Here is a 25,854-nt window from a genome sequence, read left to right as displayed (position 1 = left end):
ATAAGTGCTGTTAGAGAAATAAACAGGGAGCCAGAGAGAGAAGCAAGGGAAGAAGTCTATTTTACATAACGTGGAAATTACTTCTATGAAGAAGTAACATTCAGACTAAGCTTCAAAAGGTTTAGAAGGAATTACCCAAATGAAGAGTAGGAATTAGTACTCCAGGAAAAGGGAATATCAAGAGCAGAGGCCCAGAAGCACAAACAATGTATTTTAAGGCATGAAAGAAGTTTCTAGATCATATATTTGATAAGGGACTTATACTAAGAATATATAAAAAATACAATAATAAAAAGACAAATAACCCAATTGAAAAATGGGCACAGGATCTGCATAGTCATCTCTCCAAGGAAGATATACAAATGGCCAATAAGAACATGAAGAGTATCACTTATATGTGGAATCTAAAAAATAAAACAAACTAGTGAATACAACAAAAAAGAAACAACTCACAGATACAGAAAACAAACTAGTGGTTACCAGTGGGGAGATGGGGAGAGGGAATCAGAGAGGTACAAGATAGGGACAGGGGATTAAGAGGTACAAACTACTGTCTATAAAATAAATAAGCTACAAAGATATACTGTACAACACAGGGAATATTGCCAATATTTTATAATAACTATAAATGGACTATAATCTTTAAAAATTGTGAATCACTATGTTGAACACCTAAAATTTACCTAATATTATAAATCAACTATACCTCAATTTAAAAAAAGAACATGAGGAGATGCTCAACATTATTAGTCAGCAAGCAAATGCAAATCAAACCACAAGGAAATAGCACTTCACACCCAGTAGGATGGCTAGAATCAAAAATATCAGATAACAAATGAAGATGTGGAAAACATCAACTCTCATACACTGCTGGTGGGAATGTAAAATGGTTTAGCTGCTTTAGAAAACAGTGAGGCAGTTTCTCAAACTATCAGAGTTAACATATAATTCAGCAATTCCACTCCTAGGTATAACATTCTAGAGAAATGAAAACATGTTCATGCAGAAACTTGTACCTGCAGTTGCCTGGTAGCCTAGTGGCTAGGATTTGGTGCTTTCAGAAACTTGTACTGGAATGTTTGTAGCAGCATTATTATAACAGCCAAAAGGTGGAAACAATCCAAGTTTGTTTCACAAAATACCGCATACTATATTATTCCATTCATATGAAAGCTCAGACTAGAGAAATCTCTAGAGACAGAAAGATTTGTGGCTGCTCAGAGCTGGGTGAGGAAAGAGGGGAAAGCAAGGATACTGGGTTTCTTTTTGAGGTGATGAAAATGTTCTGAAATTTGTGGTGATGGTTGCACATACCTGAATATAATAAAAAGCACTCAATTGCATACTTTATATGGGTTAATTGTATAGTATGTTAATTATATCTCAATGAAGCTGTTTTAAAAATTTTTCAGGGCTTCCCTCGTGGCGCAGTGGTTGAGAGTCCGCCTGCCGATGCAGGGGACACGGGTTCGTGCCCCGGTCTGGGAAGATCCCACATGCCGCGGAGCTTCTGGGCCCGTGAGCCATGGCCGCTGAGCCTGCGCGTCCGGAGCTTGTGCTCCGCAACGGGAGAGGCCACAACAGTGAGAGGCCTGCGTACCGAAAAAAAAAAATTTTTTTTCAAAGACCTATATGATTGATGCAGAATATATATAGGATAATTACCATAAGAAAGAGAAAAGACAAGAGATGAAGTAAAAGACAAGCAAGATGAAAGAATGGGAAAGTAACATATTTGTTATTAGCTTTCACTCTGTTTACTTCTTAGACAGCGCAAAGGAAGGGCCTCCAGAGGTTTGTATGGGTAAAGAGTGACTACTGAGGAGTTCTTGGAACATTCAAGTTTACTTACATCAGGAGTTACTAATATGTTTGAGGCTTTCAATGAGCAGCCATGTGAATTTCTAAGATCAAAGAATAGCAATCATTGCCAATGGCCTGGCAGTCAGTAACCTTGTGAGTTATTGCTGTGCTGCTGCTACTCTGTTGGCCCTGTTAGGAATACTAGAAACACATAGGCAATGACCACCAACAAAAAAAACAAAACAAACAAAAAACAAACAAAACCCACCACCACCACCAACTTACTCTCCACTTTGAAGACACCAGCCCCAACGAAGTAAATATATTTCCAAACAGTTTCTTGATAAAGATAGAAATTCTACAGTAGTAAGGTATATAGGATACAGGCATAATCTAGACTGCTGATTTTTATAATTCAGCCTGAATAAACATTATAAAATAAAAAATAAAGTGAATGGAAGATGCTAGAAAGGGAAGTAAGAAGAGCTTATTTTTCATTTTATTAAGATATTTCTCTCTGATGCTTTCAATACCCAGAGTACACTATCCAACTCCTCAAGCTATTTTTATTTCCCAGTATGGAAGTACTGAATTTCCCTTCCTCCTTAGAGAAAGAAGTACCCATCCTGAACACATCAAAATGGAACATATACTAGTGGCTAGGGATGTTATAACTCCTGGGAGATCTAATTTTAGCTTAGGAAAACAAAAACAAAACAAAACAGATTGCTATCTCACAATCTTCCTGCTTCGTATGGGAAAGGAATTATGAGTTAATCTCTAGTAGTGCATGCTAACAGGTACTTGGTTTTAACCACCATACAAACTCTTCTTTCTCCGACTCCCCTTCCCTCTTTCTTATCTTCTGCACAGGAACAATAAGTTACCATACTAACACATTTCTTCCTACTTTTCTCAACTCTCAGATATCAGAGAGATGATATTTTGGAATAGATTTTTATGTATGATGATTTAGGTATGTTCACATATATGACATATGTACATAAATAATATTAATCAGCTTTTAAGGGCTTTTACATTTTAATATGGTGACCCTAAAAATGAATACAAAGAAAAATAACTGAACCAAATGATGTCTCAAGATTCTTATTCACAGATGAAGATAAATCATCTAATAGCTAACACTGATGCCAAGGAACTAACAAGAGGCAATTTAACAGATGAGGAAATGCTAAGTGTAGCAAGAAGGATAAATCTAGAAGCTGGGAGACAAATTAGGTGAATGTCACCATGTGCACACAACTACAGTGATATTTTTTCCACAACGATGAAATGATATCCCAAATATTGAAGTGCAAATGACTAGAATAACACCTATCAGAATCAGTGAATTATTACCTCTAAATCTAAAAAGCAAGTATATGAACACTTGCTTTTAAAATAGCTATTTGTATCTTAAAGTATTGCTTAAACAGTATTTTTTTTTTTTTTTTTTTTTTTTTTTGCGGTACGCGGGCCTCTCACTGTTGTGGCCTCTCCCTTCGCGGAGCACAGGCTCTGGATGCACATGCCCAGCGGCCATGGCTCACGGGCCCAGCCACTCCGTGGCATGTGGGATCCTCCCGGACCGGGGCATGAACCTGCATCCCCCGCATCGGCAGGCGGACTCTCAACCACTGCGCCACCAGGGAAGCCTGCTTAAACAGTATTTTTAAATGCATAATTAATGTTTAACATTGAACAGTTTAACCAGGAACATTACTTTCAATTTAGACTTGTATCTGCTAGAAATACGTTTGGCTCCATTATTCTCACTGAGGTTACAGAGATATCATCACTGTATTCTCTTACGTACTATCAAAATCAGATGTGCTTCTGATTTCCTCTCCCATTTTCTGCCATTCTTCTACGAGTATAGGGTGAGTGATACATCGGCAATACCAGAACGACATATATTTGATTCATATTTGACTCAGTACGTACCTATGCAAAATCGCTTCCTGAGGTACCTCTTTGGCTATCCACTGACTGGTACCTAGATCATTCTCTCCTGCTTAACAAGAACCACAATAATGCCAGGACCACTATTAGGAGGAAGTATTAGGTACTGCTGTTAAATTGAGAATAATGTCTTATTCAAACACTTGTGTTTTAGGTACAAACAGAAAGGCAGCTAGAAGTTGCTGTCCAATATGGTGGGAAAATATGAAGTTAAATAAAGAAAATTGAAATTGTACTAAATTAAAACAGAACATGTGACAGAAAGGCAGGCACAAATGAGTTGGGCCTTGTAGGCTATAGTGGAGTCATGAGAGGGTTTCAAGTAGAGGAGTTAAATGATCCAACCCACATTTCAGTAGCCATTCCTGTGGCTGCTGTGTTGGAAACAAACTGAACAGGTTACTACAATAATACAGGTGAGAGACGAGGGTGGTAGTAGATGAGTGAAAAGTGGTTTTATTTCCGATATGAAGGATCAAGAGCATTTGCTGACACATTAGATGTGGGGTTATGAAGACAGAAGGAGTCAAAGAAAACCTTCAGGTTTATTGCCTAAAGAACTGGAAGCATAAAGTTGTCCTTTTTGAAATGAGGAAGAATACCAAGTATCAGAAATTTATCTCAGACGTGTTAAATTTGATATGTTTATTAACCGTCCTAGTAAAGATGTCAAGTAAACTGATATGAGTACACAGTCAAGTAGAAATACGGGTTTAAGATATAAATCAGAGTGTACTGGACGGTATCTTAGTCATGAGACTAGACAAAATCCCCAAAAGAATAAGTACAGACAAAAAAAAAAAAGAACCGAGACCTGGGGCACTCCAAAGTTTAGAGGTTGGAGAGATGTGAAAGATCCAACAAAAGAGATGAAGAATTTGCCAGAAATGCAGCAGGGGGGAAGAAAATTAGATAATGTACTTTCTGAAAGCCAAATAAGAAAATTTCAAAAAAGAGAGGCATCAAACATTTTAAGTTTTATTTGTTTTTTTTTTTTTTTGCGGTACACGGGCCTCTCACTGTTGTGTCCTCTCCCGTTGCGGAGCACAGGCTCCGGACGCGCAGGCTCAGCGGCCATGGCTCACGGGCCCAGCTGCTCCGCCGCATGTGGGATCCTCCCAGACCGGGGCAGGAACCCGCATCCCCTGCATCGGCAGGTGGGCTCTCAACCATTGCGCCACCAGGGAAGCCCCAAACATTTTAAGTTTTAATGCTGGGTGTAGTAGGATGAGGATGAGATCTGACCTGTCGATTTAATCATGGTAGAATGGTAAGAGTGAAAGCCTGATTAGCTTTCAAGTGGATTCAAGAGAGCATGGAAAGAGAATAACTACAATATTAAGATTAGACAACTCCTTCAAGGAATTTTGCAGGAGGAGGACAGAAATGGGATTGTAGAGAGGGGAAAGTAAATTCAAAAGAAGATATTTTAAATATGGAAAAATTAACAGCATGCTTGCTGGCCTGTAGGAAAGCTATAGTGGAGATCCACACCCAACCCCCACCCACAAAAAAAGCAATAAAGAAAAAGGGAGAACTGTTAAAAGCAGTATCTTTGCAAAAAAGAGGATGGAATGCAGGGCACAAATGGAGAAACTGGACTTTGTAATTAACATTTGCAGTTATATTCATAGTAATACGAAATCTAAATTGGCACAGATGCAGCCGAGTGAGCTGACATGTATCAGGAGCACATGGAAGCTGACTGTTTCTATTTCCTCAGTTTAAAAAAAAAAGGAAACAGAGTTATCATCTGATAGGAAAGACTGGGAAGAGGTTAGGAAGGTTTGATGAAAGAGAATATTTGAAAACAGTCATCTAGGAGACTAGGAGAGTAAATGGACCTGTGGACACACTACATGACTGCCTGGCAGCATTACAGGCTTACAGAGGTTAATAACCATTCTGCAGTTATCTTCTGGGCTAGACAGATAAGCTATTATTACTCCCTTTTCTAAATCACTTATAAGAGTAGAGCAGGGAAAAAAATTATACTCCTCTGAGCACTGATTCCTAGGAATCGATTTTTTTTTTTTTTTTCCTTCTCAGGGAACTATCCATTTAATCTTACTTTCTGATTTGTCTGCCTTGGTCATTTTAAAATAAAGCATATATTTTTTATCAAACTATTATACTTTGAAGAAACAAACTATCTAATATGGCAGTCACAAAGTAAGACTGACAATGAATGAATTTGCTGTTCAAAAGAAAAGATATATTTGTTTCCAAGCGAAATTTAGCAAAGGTAATGATGCTATATGGTAACAAGGAAAAGGGCTGAATGCTTGAGGCACGAAGAATAGATCATATGCTATACATCATCTTATATCCGGTGCTTAGTGAAGTACCTGATAATCAGCACTCAAGAAACATGTTGAATAAAGGAATGAGGAGGCGAATACATAATGAAACCTAAAGACAGAATGACAAAATATAAAGACTGATTAAAAAGACTGAAAGTAGGAGAGGAAGACATAAAAGACTGGGTTCACTGAAAGATGCAAGTCAGTGGTAAGAGTCCAAAATGATATTCTTTTAAGAGTTTCTTCTTGAAAAATACATAATATTGCTCCCACATCTCTGAATTAGGTCACACGAGGAAAACATACGGCAAAATTTTAAAAGTGTATTAAAAAGACAAATATTAAAAACTTTAAAAAATCCCTCACATTCTCTTTCCCTAACCTAGGTAGACAGAAAACAAATAGAAATTTGTCTCCATGCAATTGTGAGATACATAGTGTATATCTTAAACACTGGATAGAAATAAAAACATGTATCAATTGATGGCCTCTATTGATTGATTTAAGGCAAGTAAACACTGGGAAAAGTAAGTGGCTTATGAAGCCTCACACAGAAGAAAAATTTCTTATTTTTCAACAACCACTCTGTGGAATCTAACCTACATGAAATGAATTATATACGTTATTTCTTTCCAATGCAAGTTTGATAGTACAAGGAGATCATGTTGATACTAAGATTTAACTTCTCTAATTAATGGTTTAAAATCTTCATATTTCATCTTAGAATTCTCAAGTCTAAAAACTGCTTGAAGTTTTATTGCTCTTATGATAAAGTCTAAATACCTGAACTTGAGGTACCCTGGTCTTACGGCTGAACTTGGCTTACCTGCCTAAGACTTATCTCTGGTCACTCTTGTCCTCACAGTCCAAATCTCATACATCCTTGAACTACTCATGTTTCTTAATATAATTTGCTCCTTTTAGTCTCACTGCTGTTTCCTCTGTCAAAAACGCTCTTCTAATACCCAGAAAACACCGACTTCACGTCTCACTTTAAACTCAGTGCTCTTTGGAAGAGCATCCGCTTATGTGCTACCCTAGCAGGCTACACATTTTTCTATATATTTAGTTCCTATCACACGGTACTACCATACAATTGTCTAATTACTTGAATGTATTCCCTAAAAGGTCATAAATATCAGAATTTTTATTTTATTATATTTATATAACATTTATGTTTTAAGTGCTGAGCACACAGGACTTACGTATGGCACACAGATATTAAAAAATATTAATCTGTGGAATAAAGTTCTACGTATCGAGAATTAATTCATCAAAAATCACTAATTCCCTTTTTTAAAGCAAAAAAAATAGTTCTGATAAGAACTATTCAGCATCATACAAATATTCATTTAGTAAGGAACATGTGAAATCATGAAAACTTACAAAGAAACAGACATATATGGATTCAGGTATATGAGCTGAATGAAAAATAGTATTAATCTCCCTTCATAATACTTTATCTTTTTTCAAAGTATAACAAAAATAAAAAGCAGTAAAACATGGCACTTGATGGTAAATGTTTTACCTTGTTTTAGATCAGCATTTCTCGTAACACTGTCTGACAAATAGCAGTTTGGTAAAGGGTATGATGAAAACATTGGCCAAGGATATGGATCATCACCCTAAAAAAGAAGACAGATGACTTTAGGAAGTAGTTTAATATTAAATTTTAAGACCTTCTGAAATATCACTTAAATTGGCTTTTGTTTCATAAATTCCAGAGTTGTAGCATAACTAACCAAAAGTTATCTGACATTATAATTCAACACTCTAATGGATACTAACTAAAATGAAATATAGAAACAACATTAAATAAGTACTAAAGACAAATATGATAACTTGGTGTAGCAACTAGACTGCTCACAAAACTATTTCTCTTATGCTGTCAATCATTTCTAGCTCACCATTCTTGGAGTGAAGTACTTAATATAACAACAAACAACAGTAAAAATAACAAAAAAACCCTTCAAGAGAAAACCAAACTCTATGGATACTGATGAAACGAGAGGTACTCAATATAGCCAATGAAACACAATAAGAATTAGTCATCTAATAAAAATCAGGTATCATGAAGGGGAAAGATATTAAAAGTGAAAAAATTTTAATATGTGTTCAAAGACACACAAGGAAAATGACAAGTTTTTAATAAAAGAATATCCTACTCTGCAACACAAACTACCACTCAAGACACCTTGCCTTGAAGAATGCTATTTTCATTAGAAAGTGTTTACTTGCATCCTAAAGTTTTTCTAGTGACAAAAGTTCAATTCTGTGATGTGGATATTCAGAAGTTGTTTATTGTCACTTGAGCTGGCTACCTTGCTTCAAAATGTCAGAAAAACATTCCCCCCTCCTCTTTACCCCACTTACCTTCTCTAGTATCCTTGGAGGCAAAATTCGTTCCATTGGCCCCCCAATAAGATTTATTCTAACAAGAACATGATTTCTCTCCACTGATAAGCTATCAATTATAAAATCTCTGAAAAATAAATATATCAACTGTTACTGCCTTAATTGAATATGATTTTATTTTAAGATCATGTCAGTGGAAAGTAGAAGAAAAAAGCAATACAATTTCTATAGAAGAGTCTGAAAAATAAATTCACTTTTTATCTTACAGCTTTCTTAGCTACAGAGCAAAGAATTGGAGATATAATTCATATAATGAGATGAATGAGATTAAGAATATTTCCTTGATAAATGTCACATGTTATAAAGAAATGGGATTAAGATGTGCATTATTTCCACACCAACTCTATCACATTTTAAAATTTATTCATTTTATTTATTTTTGGCTGCGTTGGGTCTTTGTTGCTGTGCACAGGCTTTCTCTCTAGTTGTAGAGAGCCGGGGCTACTCTGCCTTGCGTGGGCTTCTCATTGCCGTGGCTTCTCTTGTTGTGGAGCATAGGCTCTAGGCGTGCAGGCTTCAGTAGTTGTGGCATGCAGGTTCACTAGTTGTGGCACATGGGCTTAGTTGCTCCGTGGCATGTGGGATCTTCCCGGACCACGGTTCAAACCCATATCTCCTACATTGGCAGGCAGATTCTTAACCACTGTGTCACCAGGGAAACCACATTCTTAGCCAAAGTTCCCTTAAGTTCTAGACCCAGTGACTTAATTCAAATTCTTCACTTTGTATCCTCCACACTTCCTGCAGCTGTTAATACTATCCTTCTATATCAAACCTAGAGTATTCAGTAATGTGGCCTGGTATTCTGTACTATTTTTCCAAGGTCTAGCTAGAGTGGAGGCACACTTTAAATTACAGACACAAAAACAATGCCAGCTATTGAATGTGTGTTCAAGATATGTCAACCGAATCAAGGTAATGGTAAGTATGACATATTAATAGAAAAAAGTTTTCAAGATATTACCATAACCTCGTTTTGCAATAATCAGAATTTATAACTATGAACTAACATAATTAAGAGAATGAAGTAAAAATTGCCTCTATAAGGGACACAAAAATCAAACATTTTGTTTAATGGGTCATCTTTCACATGAGTCTGAATTTAAAGCTGATACAACTTAGTAAAGTTAGGACTTAATTAAAAAACAAAAAACTAAACAGAAACTTAGAAAGTAGTACTCTGTAAGCTGTCTCCAAGAACATTGTCTACAATCTTTTTAACTGTGACATTTATGCTTTATTGCCTTTTACTCTTATTTAAATCTACTGAATTCAGATAATGGAAAAACATTAAATAAACTGTACAGAAAATTACTGCCTCAACAGAACATCTGTAAAGAAAGCTGTTATTGTCTCTTAATTATTTTATTATTATTATTTTTTTTTACCTGTGACTGTCAGAGGTCTCTAAGGTATTTTCTTCTTGAGCATTTAGTAACATTTCAGATACTTGATACTGAGCCTCCAATAGGAGAAGAGTGTCTAGATCACAGCATACCACACTTAATAACCTAAATAAAAAGGAACAATAAAAGTAGATTTTCAAAAATATATCCTAAAAGTTTAGAAACTTTCTTGGTGTCTCAAACCAAGAGACATGGAAATAAAAATTTTGTAAGAAAAATCATGTAGTTATTTCAGATATATTTTTAATCATTTTGAATAATTGACCTCAAAAAATTTTCTAATTGAAATATCATTTAAAGACCATGGGTTATTTCTAATCTAGTTTAAAAATTTATCTAAATCTAGGAATAATAAATTTTATTCTCAACTGATACTTAATTTAAAAATTAATTAGGGAACATTAGCAAATCTATAAAAACTACAAATTGCCACCACTTTTTACTCAATTAAATACAGAAGGAATGACAGAATCATCTTGCTACCAATCCAGGAAATATTTATTAGGTGAAATGTCAATGGCTAACTTTATAATTGTCAGATAAAGCTGAGAACACCAAAACACAATGATCTATCTTAACATTACTAAAAGTAGAAATCATGAGGCTTCTATTGTGATGCAAGAGGATGCACAGTGAGTGTACCATCTACAAAATATTCTTGCCAAAAAAACAGAGCCTGAAACTAGCCAATCCTAGATATCTCATTATCAGTTTATACTGATACAAGGCTCAGAGAAATATGTAAAAAGACGCCACAAGAGGGAAACAGTCAACACAAAAACCAGAATTTGGAGAATACTACACATTATATATTTCTTCTGGAAAAAAAATGTTCATAAAAAAAGAGGGGATAAAGGAAGTTATAAATTAAAAGAAAAATAAAATGAATGTGAAGATTTTGTTTTGATCATGATTCAACCAAAAACTGTGAGAATGCATTTTGAGTCACACAGGAACTATCTCCAAGGTATGTTAAGTAAAAAAGAAGAGGCACAAGACGTGCATAGTGGTAGCATTTGAACCAAAATGGAGAAACATTTGAATACATATTTAAGTACATATTTGTTTCTACGTAGAATCCCTCTCTAAAGACAAAAAAGAAACTGGTAAGAGTTGCTAGCTGGGCTGGGTGGGGGGGGGGGGTGGTTGGAATCTGACAGACTGAAGGGAATATACTGCTCACAGTATATCTTTTACAGTTTTTGAATTTTGGTGCAATCACATGTTTTATCTAGTCAATAGCATCCATAAATAGAAAAATGTTTGGTGGATGCATTTAACAGTCAAAAATGGCAATTCAATATCACTCCCCAGAACCTGGCTAAAATAACCAAATTTATCCAAAACTAAGGGAAAATCTACTATCAATTTAGAGAAATGTTCCATACTTAGTTTATAAAAGTAAGAACATTTGTGCTAGATAAAATGAAAAGAATACTTAGACTTCTAGTTTAAAGATGGTAGTGTAAGTTGGTATTTCCCTTTTCTCAGCCTAGAAATAACCCCAAGGATTGAGAAGGAAGGAAAAGATCATAAAAATGTTTAGCCACAAAATGAGCTGAAGGACAGTCAAGGGCAATCAAAATTGGGCAAAGACCACTATGGGAAGGAAAGAAACTGAGAAAGGATGTCATGGCTGCCCATGAAAAACAACAATTAATTTCTCAAAAAAATTCATAAAAACAAAATTTTCAGAAATGAGGAGTATACTCAGATGAAACTCTGTTTACAATAGTGGAAACAGGATGCACGAGACAGAGGCAGGAAGATCCCTGGTCCTATTATGGTTCGTAGTAATAGAAGAAACAAGGTAGAACATGGAGTCACAGACAAATCAATTATTAGTTATTGGTTACAGGTTATAGAGACAATTATTAATAATTAAAACTGACTACATGCATAGTGAGATTGGCAGGGACAACACAAAAACATACACAGACCGAAAACTCAGGCCCACAGAAAAAGTTCAACTAACTGGGAACATGACCATAACTTCTCTTCAACACGAGCCTCATGTAAACAGCTGATGATGAAAGAACTCACACTCCTCCAAAAACAAATACCACAGGACGCATAAAAAGGTGCTCCAAGAAAAAGGAGGAAATAACAGGATGAGCAGATGGCAAATACAAACACACAGGGCAGCCATTATACACTCCAAAACTATGACCAAATAATTGTCCGTGAATTCTTTAAGTTATATAAATGTATCAACAGGTTGTATAACTTACAGAGTATTATATTGCAATTATCTCTCAACTGAAAAGTTTAATAAAGCAGTAGTCTCCAATAAGCTCTTTGCACAAAGTAGAGCTGAATAAGCACAGGGAAAAAACAGCAAAACAACCAGAAAAGATAAAACATGAACTGGCAGAGCTAAGGAAAGAAGCAGAAGAACAAAAGTGTCACAGAAATTAATGCACAATTAGAAATAGCAAAAAAGAACAGATGCTGCTAAAAGCACAATAAATGATACGGGGAACAGAATGAGAGTGTGAAAAACATAATGAAAATAAAGAATTTAAACTACTGATTTCTTGAAGAGAAAACAGAAATAACCTAACAGGATACATCTTTAGAGATACTACTCAAATTCCACGAGAAAAGCAACCATGACAGCATGTCCAGGGTAAACTGAACCAAAAGAGTCAACATTGAGACAGAGCTATTAGCCTTAGAGAAAGAACCACTGGGGTATCCAGGGGAAAAGGTAAGTCACTAACAGAGTTGGGGTTGGGGGGAAGGGAATCAAGCTGTTCTCAGATATACCCACAGCAACATTCAATACCAGCAGGACAATGAAGCAATACTGGGAGGAGGTCTAACACCAGATAGTAACACACATTACAAAGCTGTGAAAATTTTAAAAGTGTAGTAATGGCATGAATAAGCAAAAGAAAATTCAAACAGATGCAAATATATAGAGGAATTTAAAATATGTCAAAGGCAGATAGAATTTCCTGGTGGACGGAATATGTGGAGCAAAAAGAAGAAAGATACCAAGGATGACTTCAGATGTTTTGTTAGAAAAATAAGAAGGATCAAGTTGTCACCAACTAGGTAATAAGGCTTTAAGTTATAAAGGTTTAGGGAGGACCTAGTAACCTTTCTACTTTCTTTAGGTTACTAAATCAGTGAACAGGTAATGAAAATAACCTCAACATCCTCTAGTTTATGATTTGAAAAGAGGAGTCTATAGACTCTAGATGGACAATTAGACGATCCAAGGTGAATTAGAGTAGCTCTGAAAGCAGATCCATGCCTGGACTGAATTCTCATTAGGGAATGAGTAAATAGAAACTTTAACAAACGATGTAAGACTTTTAAAATCCTACAAATACTAGGAATAATGTAAGGTTAGCAAATTTGATCCAGCAGTAAATTAAAAGAATAGCATACTGTGATCAAGCACCGTTCATTCCAGGAAGAAAAGGATAGTTTAATATTGAAACATCTCCTGATATAATTCATGACATCTATATGTAATAGAAAATATATAATCATCTGACCAGATGCTTGAAAGCTACTTAATCTAAGATTCAACATCCACTCTCTACTCCCTGTCCTCCAAAAAATAGCATTCCCATTAAGGTCATGAAAACAGCAAAACTGTCCATTATTTAGCATTGTTTTAGAAGTTTAAGCCAATGCAAAAAAGATAAGAAAAAGAGGAATGCTATCTGAAAGGAAATAATGATGTTCATTATCAGAAGATGATAAAACTGTTTATTTGGAAACTACCCTTCCCCATGACATAAAATTCAATTTACTTGATTTTAAGAAATATTGGTTGAATACCTACTAAGTGCCTATTACTGTTTTAAGTGCCAAGGATACCTCACTGAACACACATGCACAAAAATCCCAGTCTTTATGGAATGCTAAATACTAGAGGAGGGGGACAGTGAACAACAACAACAACAAAAACACAGCATGGATACAACTAAAGCAGGGAAGTGAATAAGGAGTTGTAACAAGAGAGCAGTGGGGATAGATCACTGTACGCAATTTCAAATAAGGTAGTTAGGAAAGACCTCGGCAAGAAGGTGACACCTGGGTAAAGACCTAAAAGAAATGAAGAAACAAGCCATGGAGCTATCTGAGGGATAAACGTTCCAAGGCAGAGCAAACAGCTTGAGCAAGGGACTGAAGGCTGAGAGCATGACTGGCATGTTTGAAGAACAGTATGCCATTCTCGCTGGAGTCTCTCTACTCTGCTGGCTTTGAAGAAGCAAGCAGCCATACTGGAGAAACCACGTGGCAAGGAACTACAGGTAGCCTCTAAGAATTGAGGGCAGACTTCAATTAACAAAGCTGCAAGGCCTCTAGCCTCTAAGCAGCAAGAAAATATGACCTTCAGTCCTAAAACCATAAGGAACTACATTCTGCCAAAAATCTGTGAGTTTGGAAACAGATACTTTCCTGATTGAGCTTCAAAAGAGATCACAGCCCCATCTGACACCTTGATTGTAGCCTTGTAAGACTATGAACAAGGAACCAAGCAGAGAGAACCAAGTAGAGAGAAACTGAGGTAAGTGTGTGATGTTTTAAGCCACAAAGTTTGTGGTAAGAGTTCAACAAAATGGCTCCACTAACAACCTAAAAGCATTTAAAGGAGAATAGTTAAATGAATTAATAATTGGTATATCTATACAGTCTCAGACATTTATCTCAGATATAGTGCTTACCACGTCCTAAATTTATGTGACATATTTAGTCTCACAATAACTCCAAGGAAGGTAGAGTTACTGTCTCCATTTCACATACGAAGAAATGGAGGCATAGAGAGGTTACGAATCTTGTCTAAAATCACTTTGATGATGTGGTTCCAGAGTCCATGCTCTCAAACCACTGGGTGATATTGCCACATACTGTAGTATATACTGGGGAACATAAGGCTACAAATATTAAACTAACAAAAGAAATATAAGACCTATGAAAAAAACCCCAATGTCCTAATGAGAGTAATTAGAGAATACTTAAATAAAATGGAGATATATACAATGTTTACAGATTGGAAAACTCAGTATAAAGATATCAGTTCACTCACTATTTATCTGTAGATTCAATCCAAGGATAATTAAAATCCCAGTGGGCTGGTTTGTGTGACAAGATGATTCTAAAATTTGTATGGAAAAAAAAGGACTAGAAGTAGCCACGATATTTTTGGAAAAGAACCAAGTGGGAACAATCACCCTATCAATTATTGTAACATATTATAAAGCTATAGTAATTAACAGAATCTAATATTTGTACAAGGATGAACAAAATCCAACTGAATAGAATAGGAAGTTCAAAAACATACCTTTGAATATTTCGATACCTTTTCTGTAACACACAAAAAAATTATGTATATATATGCACACAGAGATACGTAGCTAATGTTCCACGTGTAGTTGTTTATAATAGCCAAAACTAGAGAACTATAAGTATCTCAAACGTCTGCTAGTAGCATAATATATAAACAAAACACAGTATACTCATGCTATGGAATATCATATAGCAATGAGTATTGACCTTAGAAACATAATGCTACATATAAGAGGTCAGATGTCACAGAGTATACAGTCTATGCTACCACTAAAATAAAGCCCAAAAAGCAACAAAATTAAATGTATTTTTTTGGAAATACATAACTAAGTAGTAAAAATATAAAATAAAGTAGTAAATACCATAAAAGTCAGAATAGTGGTTACCCATTAGGGAGATGGGAGGCAGTCATGATCAACAAATGCATAGTACTAGTAAGTTCTCTTTGTTTACTTGACTGGGATTTTATGTAGACATTTATTCTACAACACTTTGCTAAATTTATGTTTATATTTTATGCAGGACTTATATTTTTAATATTTCATAAAAAACTTGTGTCATGCTTGGGTGGATAATGGGAAAAAGTATAGCATTATATCTATAAGAAATATGAACATGTGTGCAATAAATGAACAAATCGAAAACACCAATAAAACAATGCATACTTTAATAATTATGCATAAAAGCCTTGATAACAATGAGTGCCATTTACTACTCAATCATGTAATCATCTAATAAACAGATCTTAATGTTTCATTAATTATATCAGCATATTTGTATAAGCTAGCAGCTACAGTAAACATGGAAGAAAAAGCCAGTTGAGTAAGACCATCTTTTTAGCCTAACCATGAGGCTAGGTTTACAAAGTGAATTGGAGTGTTGTGTGCAGATTATTTTATATCCATTAATTTTTGAAAAGTGACCATAAAAACATGTCTCAAAACTTACATATTATTAGGCTTACAAGTAACAAATTGTGAAGTTTAAGTTTTGTTGGCCCCAACCCAAATTTCCCGAAGTTAAGAAAAAAATCTGCTGCTTATTTCAAACATAAAGTTAGTTATATCAAGAAGTATTCCAAAGAAAATCAACAATTATCCAAGATGAATCCAAATTCATTATTGGATAAGTGCTTTAATGGTATATTTTCAGTTTTTTATGGACAGATAAAGTATTAAAAATAAAGTTAATATAAAGATATCAACGGTAAGTTTCACAGAAGAAATTTCAAAGTGTTTGTGAATATGTATGGGTATCTCTCTCTCAGAACACAGAATTAGATGGAGTCTAACTACCCCAGGCACAAACCCCCTCAGGTTGTTAGGTGTTATAGGTTACTTTCATCAAAATAAGAGAAGTTTCTGTACACCAAAGACAGACAGTAATCACAGACCTTAGCTGTTCATTCTCTATTTCATACAATCCTAAGCAATGTGCAAATATTACAGACACTATTATAGCCTTATGGTTCCCAGGAACCCAAACAGTCTAGCACTCAGGGATATGGTGTTGCTGTTTGAAGGTGGTGAAGACATAAGAGTTTGTCTGCCTGCAGCAAAGCTTTTGGAGGCATGACATGACTATTTAAAGTGGGAAAGGATCCAGGCCCCTGTAGTAACTCCATGAAAGAATTTGTATACCTGTGTTGATATTCAATCAGATCTACTGCCTGGGCTTCCCTGGTGGCGCAGTGGTTGAGAGTTGCCTGTCGATGCAGGGGACGCGGGTTCATGCCCCGTTCCGGGAAGATCCCACATGCTGCGGAGCGGCTGGGCCCGTGAGCCATGGCCACTGAGCCTGCGCATCCGGAGCCTGTGCTCCGCAACGGGAGAGGCCACAACAGTGAGAGGCCCGCGTACCGCAAAAAAAAAAAAAACAAAAAACGTACTGCCTTATTTGAGTCAGGTTTATTGATGACATCTAATAACAGCTTTCTCATCTCACCTCAGGCACTGAAGGCTAAGTCCCTATCTTTATTAGACACTTTATACTGCATTGCTCAGTCTGCACATGTTTCCTGCCTTAGTGTATCTGTTAATTATATGTAACAAAAGACATAATCAGGATGAAGTCTCCTTAGGAGAGTAAATTAACAAAGCCTCTAACTGAGAAGATACTGCTAATTTGGCCAATGTGAATACCAGGAGCAGTCTGCTTTCACCCAACATGGACAGTAACACATCTTTCATTTTAACAAAATTTAGTCCAGGGCAGCCTTGACTGTCCTATCATCCCTCAGGTCATCATGAAAAACTACTCTACCGATGATATGTTAACTGGACCTAGGTGAAAAGGAAGTATCTGGCATTCTACATGTTTTAGTTAAAAAAAAAAAAAAAAAAAAAAATAGGTGTGCCAGAGAGTGAGAGATCCAAAAAACTGGGACATTTCAATGGCATCTCAGTGAAGTTTCTGAGTTCTAGTGCCCTAGAATGTCAAGATATCACATGTAATATACATGATATATTATTAAATCTTATACTATTTACCACCAAGGAAGTGACATAATGCATGATTTTAGCCTCTGTGAGTTTTAGAAGCAACACCTACAATATTTCGGTATGCTTCTCTGATTTATATCAAGTAACCTCTAACTATCAATTTTATGTGACCTAGAGGCTAGAATAAGATCTGAGGCAGGCTCCAAATCTAGAAACTCTATCACTTGAGCCTTTAATCCAGCAGATTCAATGTTCAAACTTAATGGCTGATTAGATACTATACGGAGCTTCTAGCAAGGGGCAATACAAGATACACACATGGTCTCCTAACATTTTGGAGCAAATCCATGTTCTCTTTGTTAAATAAATATTCCTGTTTTTTGATCCTTATTTGATAAACAATGTCTAGCCCCTGCCACCATGTCTACTTGCTCATAAGCCCAGCTGAGTAAGCACTAGGGTAGCTGAGGAAAGAGGCTGACAAACAAAAGGGATTATTTTACCTCTTTTGCAGAAGGAGAGATCAGAGCATTGACATGAGTCAAAAATACTCCCTCAATCTGAGTGTATTCTCAGAGGATCATCTATATACCTCTTCCACCAATCTTCTTAAACCAATCCTCCAAGTGCTTAGAATAATACCTGACACACAGTAAGCACTGTCATATTTGACATTATTATTATTATGCTTTTGCAGAAAAAGTCTTGAGATATATTACTGGTAGATACATAGGGAAAAACTAAGCAGATGGAAAAATAATGCCTTATTAATGCTAAGAAAAACAAATTTGGGGAGGAGAGGAAATTGAATGATAATATATCTCTTGAACTGACAGATAATAACATTTAGTCTTTTTCAACACAATACCGCTTCCCTTAGCTGCACTTGTCTCTGATTCACGATTTCCAGAAGGTAAACCTCCAATGTTCTGCCGAAGTTGGGAAGAACAGTAACCTAGGCTGAGTGGGTAGGAATTGAGAGAATGTGAGGGCATATCTAAATCTTATAATTTGAACTAATCCTATTATTGAAAATCTTAGACTTTCACACCTAATCCTCTATTTTCATCTCCATTTTCAGTGGTGTCTCTAATTCCTAGTGTTTCTAGAATACTGTGATAAAAAGTTGCTTCTGGGCATTCCCTGCCAATTTACTTTTAGCTTTGCTGACCTACTAAATCAGTTACAACTTACCCATTTGTTTTGTAGCTCCCGACATTATATTGTGGATATCTCCATCCCCCAATCCTTTCTGAAAAAGTTATCTCCATCAAAACATGGGAGTAAGCCAAGAAATAGGAAATTAAATCCCAGGTAAAAGAGAATCCAAATCAGAAGAGAGAAGAAGCAATTCCCAGGATGACGGTGAAGGGAAATCCCAGGAAGGCTGAGCTATAAGGCTAAAAGATCCTCCAGTACAAACACATGTGATATAAGAAAAAAAGATAAAATATTACCTGATGTCCTTTAGTTTATTATTCACAAATATGAACAGGATATGGTCCCTGCCTTCAAGAATGTAAAAACCTTGAGACTATAAAATATAATTGGACAGAATGGTTATAAGGCCCTTGACATTTATGTTGCAAAACAGCAGTCCCCAACCTTTTTGGCACCAGGGACCGGTTTCGTGGAAGAAAATTTTTCTATGGACTGGGGTGTGGGGGAGAATGGTTTCAGGATGATTCAAGAGCATTACATTTACTGTGCACTTTATTTCTGTTATTATTACATTGTAATATATAATGAAATAATTATACAACTCATCATAATGCAGAATCAGTGGGAGCCAAGAGCTTGTTTTCACTTGCCACTCACTGACAGGGTTTTGATATGAGTCTGCAAGCAATTGATTTATTATGGTCTCTGTGCAGTCAAACCTCTCTGCTAATGATAATCTGTATTTGCAGCCGCTCCCCAGCACTAGCATCACCGCCTCAGATCGCCTCAGGCATTAGAGTCTCATAAGGAGCACGCAACCTAGATCCCTCACATGCACAGTTCACAGTACAGTTTGAGCTCCCATAAGAATCTAATGCTGCCGCTGATCTGACAGGAGGCGGAGCTCAGGTGGTAATACGCGTGATGGGGAGCAGCTGTAAATACAGATGAAGTTTGGCTCGCTCACTGCTCATCCCCTGTTCCTAACAGGCCACAGACCGGTACCAGGGGTTGGGGACGCCTGTTGTAAAACAATGCAATGTATGGGTCAGGCATTATATTCTCTGGAACCAGACCATCTGGGTCCAAATACCAGCTTCATTAATTACTAGGTGTGTCATCTTAAAAGGCTTAACTTCTGTGGCTCAGCTGAGTCATTTTAAAAAATGAAGCTAATTAGAGTACCTATTTGATAGGGTGGTTCTAAAATTAAGAGATTTAAATGTGAAACTAATATCAGTACCTGGGATATAATGAGCACTACACAAGTGTTATGCAGCAGCAGACGTAGTGTATTTTTTTTTTTAGGACAGTCTGGAAATACATTAGTAGATACACAGAAAATGAAGCAAATAGGAAAAAGCCATGCAATTGTTCACTTCAGAAAAAATAAAGTAGGAAAAAGGAAATAGTCATAGTATACTACTTGGTCCATAAATGAATAATATTTATATAGACACAATAATGTAAACTTTCAATAGTGATTTAATCAAGATTGTGATGAAACTATAGAGCAGGGAGAGAGGGAGAGCAGAGGAAACCTAAGTCCTAAGACTCGAAATTCTTTAAGACAGGAGATCAGGAACTTCTCTGGTGGTCCAGTGGCTAAGACTCCACATTCCCAAGGCAGGGGGCCCAGGTTTGATCCCTGGTCAGGGAACAAGATCCCACATGTCATAACTAAGAGTTCACATGCCGCAACTAAAGAGCCCGCATGCTGCGGCAAAGATCCCACACGCAGCGACAAAGATCCCACACGCAGCAACAAAGATTCCAAGTGTTGCAACTAAGACCCAACGCAGCCAAATAAATAAATAAAAATTTTAAAAGTATTCAAAAAAGAGATCAAATCTAAATTTCAAAAATCAAGACATAGTATATAAGCATGTTATTTTAAAAAAACCAAATAACTCAGATACAGAGAACAAACTGGTGATTGCCAAGGGCGGCGGGGGGGGGGGGGCACAAAATGGATGAAGAGTGTATTCCGTATTTGAAAGCTGCTAAGACAGTAAATCTTAAAAGTTCTCATCACAAGAAGAGATTCCTGTAACTATGTGTGATGATGATCTTAACTAGACTTTTGTGGTGACCGTTTCACAATACATACAAGTATCAACTCATTATGTTACACACCTGAAATTAATACGTCATGTTAATTATAGCTCAAATTATCGAGGACAAAAACCTCATTGCGCCTTAATTAGTGCCCTTAAAAGACAGGTGTTCAAGAAAATAATTTGCACGCAGCATATAATAAATGTACAACTTTCTTTAAAAAAGTTTCTAGGCAACTGTTTTTAATCAACAGATTTAGCAAATGAATGTTAAACAAATAACCAAAAAGTACTTGGCAATGTGGTGGACATGAAAGTAAAAGAAAATGATACTCCCTTGGGAAGTTTAAGTTTTAGTCAGAGACAGAAATAAAATTAAGAATGTGTGAATGACAGAAAAGGCAAAGGACATTCAGGAAAATTATCAGAGTGTTCTTATAATAAGTCATGGAGAAAGTAATTCATGAAGCAAGCTTTTCCTTGAAGGATGATCCAAATCTGTACAAAGACAGCAAAAGTGAAGACAATATTCAAGACAAACAGGTATAGAGGCAATAATAAACACTGTGCTTGAGGGAGGTAAGTCTAACTTACTCAGAGCATTAGTTCAGGCTGAGTAAGGTGGAAAATATTATACACAGGAAAGGTGGAGATATTCTGGAGCTCCTTGACAGGCCCATAATAGAGTCTGGAATTGCCAGTTGTTTAAAATGGGAAGATGGAGAGCTTTATAAAGATGCTATTCTCGGGCTTCCCTGGTGGCACAGTGGTTGAGAGTCCACCTGCCGATGCAGGGGACACAGGTTCGTGCCCCAGTCCGGGAAGATCCTACATGCCGCGGAGTGGCTAGGCCCGTGAGCCACAACTACTGAGCCTGTGCGTCCGGAGCCTGTGCTCCGCAACAGGAGAGGCCACAACAGTGAGAGGTCCGCGTACCGCAAAAAAAAAAAAAAAAAAAGATGCTGTTCTCTTCTGCATTAATTACCTCACATTTTTCATTATCTTAAAATCCAATTCCTCACTAGGTAGCCAAGTTAAAGAGAATGAGAACCACATCACATTTACACATTATTACATCTCCCACATGTAGCACAGAGCATACTGTCTAAAAGTGAATTATAATGCTCAAACCACTTGAAGTGTTTTATATAATCTTTGTTCTTAAGCTCTAGGAAATGCTGGGGAAATAATTACCTCTGGAGTGAAAAAACAGCTATTTGAAATTCAGCAATTCCTTCTGTTTCACTAGGGTTTCTTTTCCTTTTCTATAAAATTCATTTAGAATTTAAAATAGCAACCATATTATGATTCCATTTTTATAAAATATTTCCATATAGCTATTCTTCTGTCTGTATATGCATATAAGACATCTAGAATGATTTTCCTCAGTGTTAATAATATCACTTTCAGAGTTAGGAGGAATTTCATTTAATTTACTGTATTTAATTTCCTGCATTGGTTAATTTCTTTATAATAAAGACAAATTATTGTTTGAAACACAAAGAAAGAAAGTTAAGATGACTCAATATTGAACAACTAAATAGATAGTTGGGCCACTTAATAAGATGGAAATGAAAGATTTGTTTTGTTTTTGTGGGAGAAGACCCAACAGTTCAATTTTAGACAAGTTTGTGATATCTGAGAAATGTATGAATTGAGATATCAGGATGCAGTCATATATTATGAGTCTGGTAGCTCAGAATGATAGTTTAGATTGGGGATATAAATTGGGGCATCCGTTGGCATACAGATGATACTTAAAGGCAAAGGAGTAAGTGGATGAACTAGGGGCAGCGTGTAAAGAAAAAAAGTGGACCCAGGACCAAGCCCTGAGTATTTGAACATTCAGAGGTTGCTTAGAGAATGAAAAGGAGGAGAAACTGCAGCCATAGGAGTATGTGGTATCACAGAAGCTAAAAGAACTTTCACATAGAAATGGCCCATTATGTCAAATGTTACTTACAGTAAGATGAGAATCAAGAGAAGAATCCACTAGATTCATCAGCATAAAAGTTATAAGTGACCTTGAGATGAGTAGGATGTGCAGTTCTGACAGAACTGTAAAGTCAGTGTCAAATCTAAGGGGGCTGAGGAGTAAGCAGAGGTGAGCAAGTAGGGACAGTTCGTATAGATACATTTTGCTGCAAGAGGCAGAGAAATACGACAGTGACTGCAGAGAGATGTGATGTCAAGGAGTTTCTCCGTGCGTGTGTTTTGTTTCATTTCATTGTAAAATGGGACATGTGAAGGCATGTCTGCACACTGATACCAGTAGTAGAAAAGGACAGGTTGGAAGTGGAAACAAAGAGGATAGGAGGGCTAATCAAAGGAGCAAGCTTCTTGTATATTAGTCATTTACAATATAAGATTTGTAAGAAGATCTTGGCAAATAAAAATTCAGAAACTTAAATAGAATGTGATGCTGTTGAATGTGAAAATCCACATTTCCTTAAGCCCCAAATTAGCCTCATCTAAGAGCTGTGGTAAACCTAAAGAAATTGTATCAAACTTACCATCATGCTAGTCTAGATTTCTGAAGCAAGGGGAAAAAAAATAAAGTGAATGGAACAAAGCAATGCTAAATGTAGAAATCAAACACATTAATGAGATGACTTACTGGGAGGGAACGGTACAATTAAAAACAAAAAATTGTGGGAGTGAAAGAAAATGATACAGGCAAAAATCTGAAATACATAGAAACATGAGATTTATATAATACTAAGCTATGATTTAAATTATCACCACTGGACCTCAGTGACCAATGCTAGACTGAAACAGTAGACAAATGAAAGTAAACTTTCATAGACAAATGAAAGTTTCATTTAAAAATGAAAGTAAACTTTCATAGAAAAGTGAAAGTTTCATTTAAAAAATGAAAGTTAACTTGAGATGCATAACTTAAAAATACAACTGAGTATTATAAGAATGGACTTCAAAATACCATGAAATTTCTTGTCAAAGAAAAATCTGTTAAAAGACACATAAAATTAAAATACAAACTTTTCCTCAAAAAGTGGTTTTGTCATTTTCTTTGTCTGAATGCTGATATTGTAAACAGCACATTTCTTGGCAGATGTGGAAGACTACTGAGATACTGAAAAAATGAAGTCAATTTATTTCCTAAGTAAAACTCAAAAACCGTATACAGCAAGTAGAGAGATATAAAGAAACGAAGTACTGCTACTTTATATCTATTACTAACATTTTTATAGTGCTTGCTATGTGCCAAGCACTGCTATAAGCCCTTCTAATTTTTCATATGTAAGTCTCATGGTAACTCTGTGAGGAAAAGTATATAGTTATCCTCCATTTTACAGATGGGTAACTGAGATCTCACTTCACAAAACTAGTAAACAGTAGGTAGACTGACTCCAGAGTCCATGTTGCTGACCACTATATTGCACGGCTATTATAGGTATCTACAATGGGATGGCAAATTTTCTAGTTTCCATTTAGACATTATGAGAAAGCATACACTATGCAAATTAATATATTTTATTCCCAGGAGCATTTTACTTCTTGGATTGCTTTTTACATGACTTAAAATCCTACTGCTAAATATTTTGCCAGAAGAACACCAAAAGAAAATATTACTCTACAAAAGAAAGAAAACATACAGAAAAAAAAATTTACTCAACATATTAATAACAAGAGACCAAAATCTATGTTCTATAATTAGAATACTCAGAAACATACTTGCTATGCAAAAGGAGATTCTACTGATAGGTTTTCCCCAGAATTCCTCATCACTGCTTGCTATATGATTATCTGATGCTATTCACAGAAAGTTAAAATTTAATGTGAAAGTACGTTTTGAGATAAAGAGCATACCACCACAAAGAACTATAATAGCTGCAGCTTTTTTTCCTACCTTCTTTGAACTATAAATCCAAAAATGAAACTCAGCTATTAATGAATGTAAAAAAAAAGGCTTAAGACTTATAATATACACTACCATTAGAGAAATCTAATTTTAGAAAAGTAATTGCTTTATTTCTTAGGTAGAACATTCTCACTGACACCCTCCCCCTCATACTTTTAAAAGTTACTTTGCTAGTAGAAAGGAAATCATGAACCTATGAAAGTAAAAATTTTCTTTAATTCAGCTGCTTTTAAATGTTAAGGAATATAAATTCAACCAGAAAAGATTTAAACCTTGGGTTAAAGAGTATGATTAACATTGAGGAGCAACATTTGGGCAAGATAAATCATCCATTTCTAGGCCTCTTTCAAGACTACATTATGGCAGGAGTCCAATCCAACACCAATCCAGGGAAGCCCCAGTTGACTCCTGAGTAAACTGAATAGTCCACAGAATGCCTCTAATGAATCGAGCAAAAGTGAAATACACTGTGATAGTACAGAACCTAAAAACCGAGTGACTATATGTAAACGTAAAAATCTAGTGACTATAATTTACTTTGTAATATTACAGGAAGACAAATTACATTTAAACATGCTTTAAAAATTAGCTTATTTTAAATACTTTTTTAAAGGATATAGAACATATCCTTAACTGTTTTTGCAATAAGAAAACATCAAGTGAAATTCAGCATCTTACCTTAGACCAAAGATGTGTGATTGTTCATAGCTGAATAAAGAACGAATCTTGGCTTCAGAATTCAAAATTATAAGTCTGTCAATAATATCCTGTAAAAGAGACTGAGTTAGACTGTTCTTGGCTGAAACCATTTAAAGAAAATCAAATCAACAAATATTTATTTAGATTTGTGGTTCTCAAACTCGGCTTTGCATTTGAATGTAGGGAGCTGTTTCAAAAAACATTTTTTTAATTAAGCCTAAATCTCACCCCTAGAGATTCTGAATTAATTGGTCTGGGTGTGGTATGAGCATCAAGACGTGTAAACATTCCTGAAATGAATCAAATGTTTAGCCAAAGCTGCTTATTGCAGCCAGTTAAATACTGTTTAAACTGCTAAAAATGTAAACTACCTTGAAAAACAAATATGAACTCTAAAAATCTGAAGCATGAACA

General features: G+C 35.8%; 1 protein-coding gene across 4 annotated transcripts in view; it reads right to left on the bottom strand.

Annotated features, from left to right (window-relative positions):
* The window catches only part of TBC1D32 (TBC1 domain family member 32), a 179,804-nt gene that overhangs the window by 63,611 nt on the left and 90,339 nt on the right, over window positions 1-25,854 (bottom strand). For all 4 annotated transcript variants that reach the window (XM_060030026.1, XM_060030027.1, XM_060030028.1 and 1 more), the window contains 4 exons: window positions 25,420-25,508; window positions 9,872-9,994; window positions 8,442-8,550; window positions 7,597-7,693 (listed from right to left, as the gene is read on the bottom strand). In XM_060030026.1, the coding sequence (XP_059886009.1) occupies window positions 7,597-7,693; window positions 8,442-8,550; window positions 9,872-9,994; window positions 25,420-25,508 (418 nt within the window). The remainder of the gene's footprint in view (window positions 1-7,596; window positions 7,694-8,441; window positions 8,551-9,871; window positions 9,995-25,419; window positions 25,509-25,854) is intronic.

This window comes from Delphinus delphis, chromosome 14, assembly GCF_949987515.2.
Source record: "Delphinus delphis chromosome 14, mDelDel1.2, whole genome shotgun sequence".
Classification (NCBI taxonomy): Eukaryota; Metazoa; Chordata; class Mammalia; order Artiodactyla; family Delphinidae; genus Delphinus; species Delphinus delphis.
The sequence above is the reverse complement of the archived record's forward strand: the minus strand, read 5'-3'. Positions and strand labels throughout refer to the sequence as shown.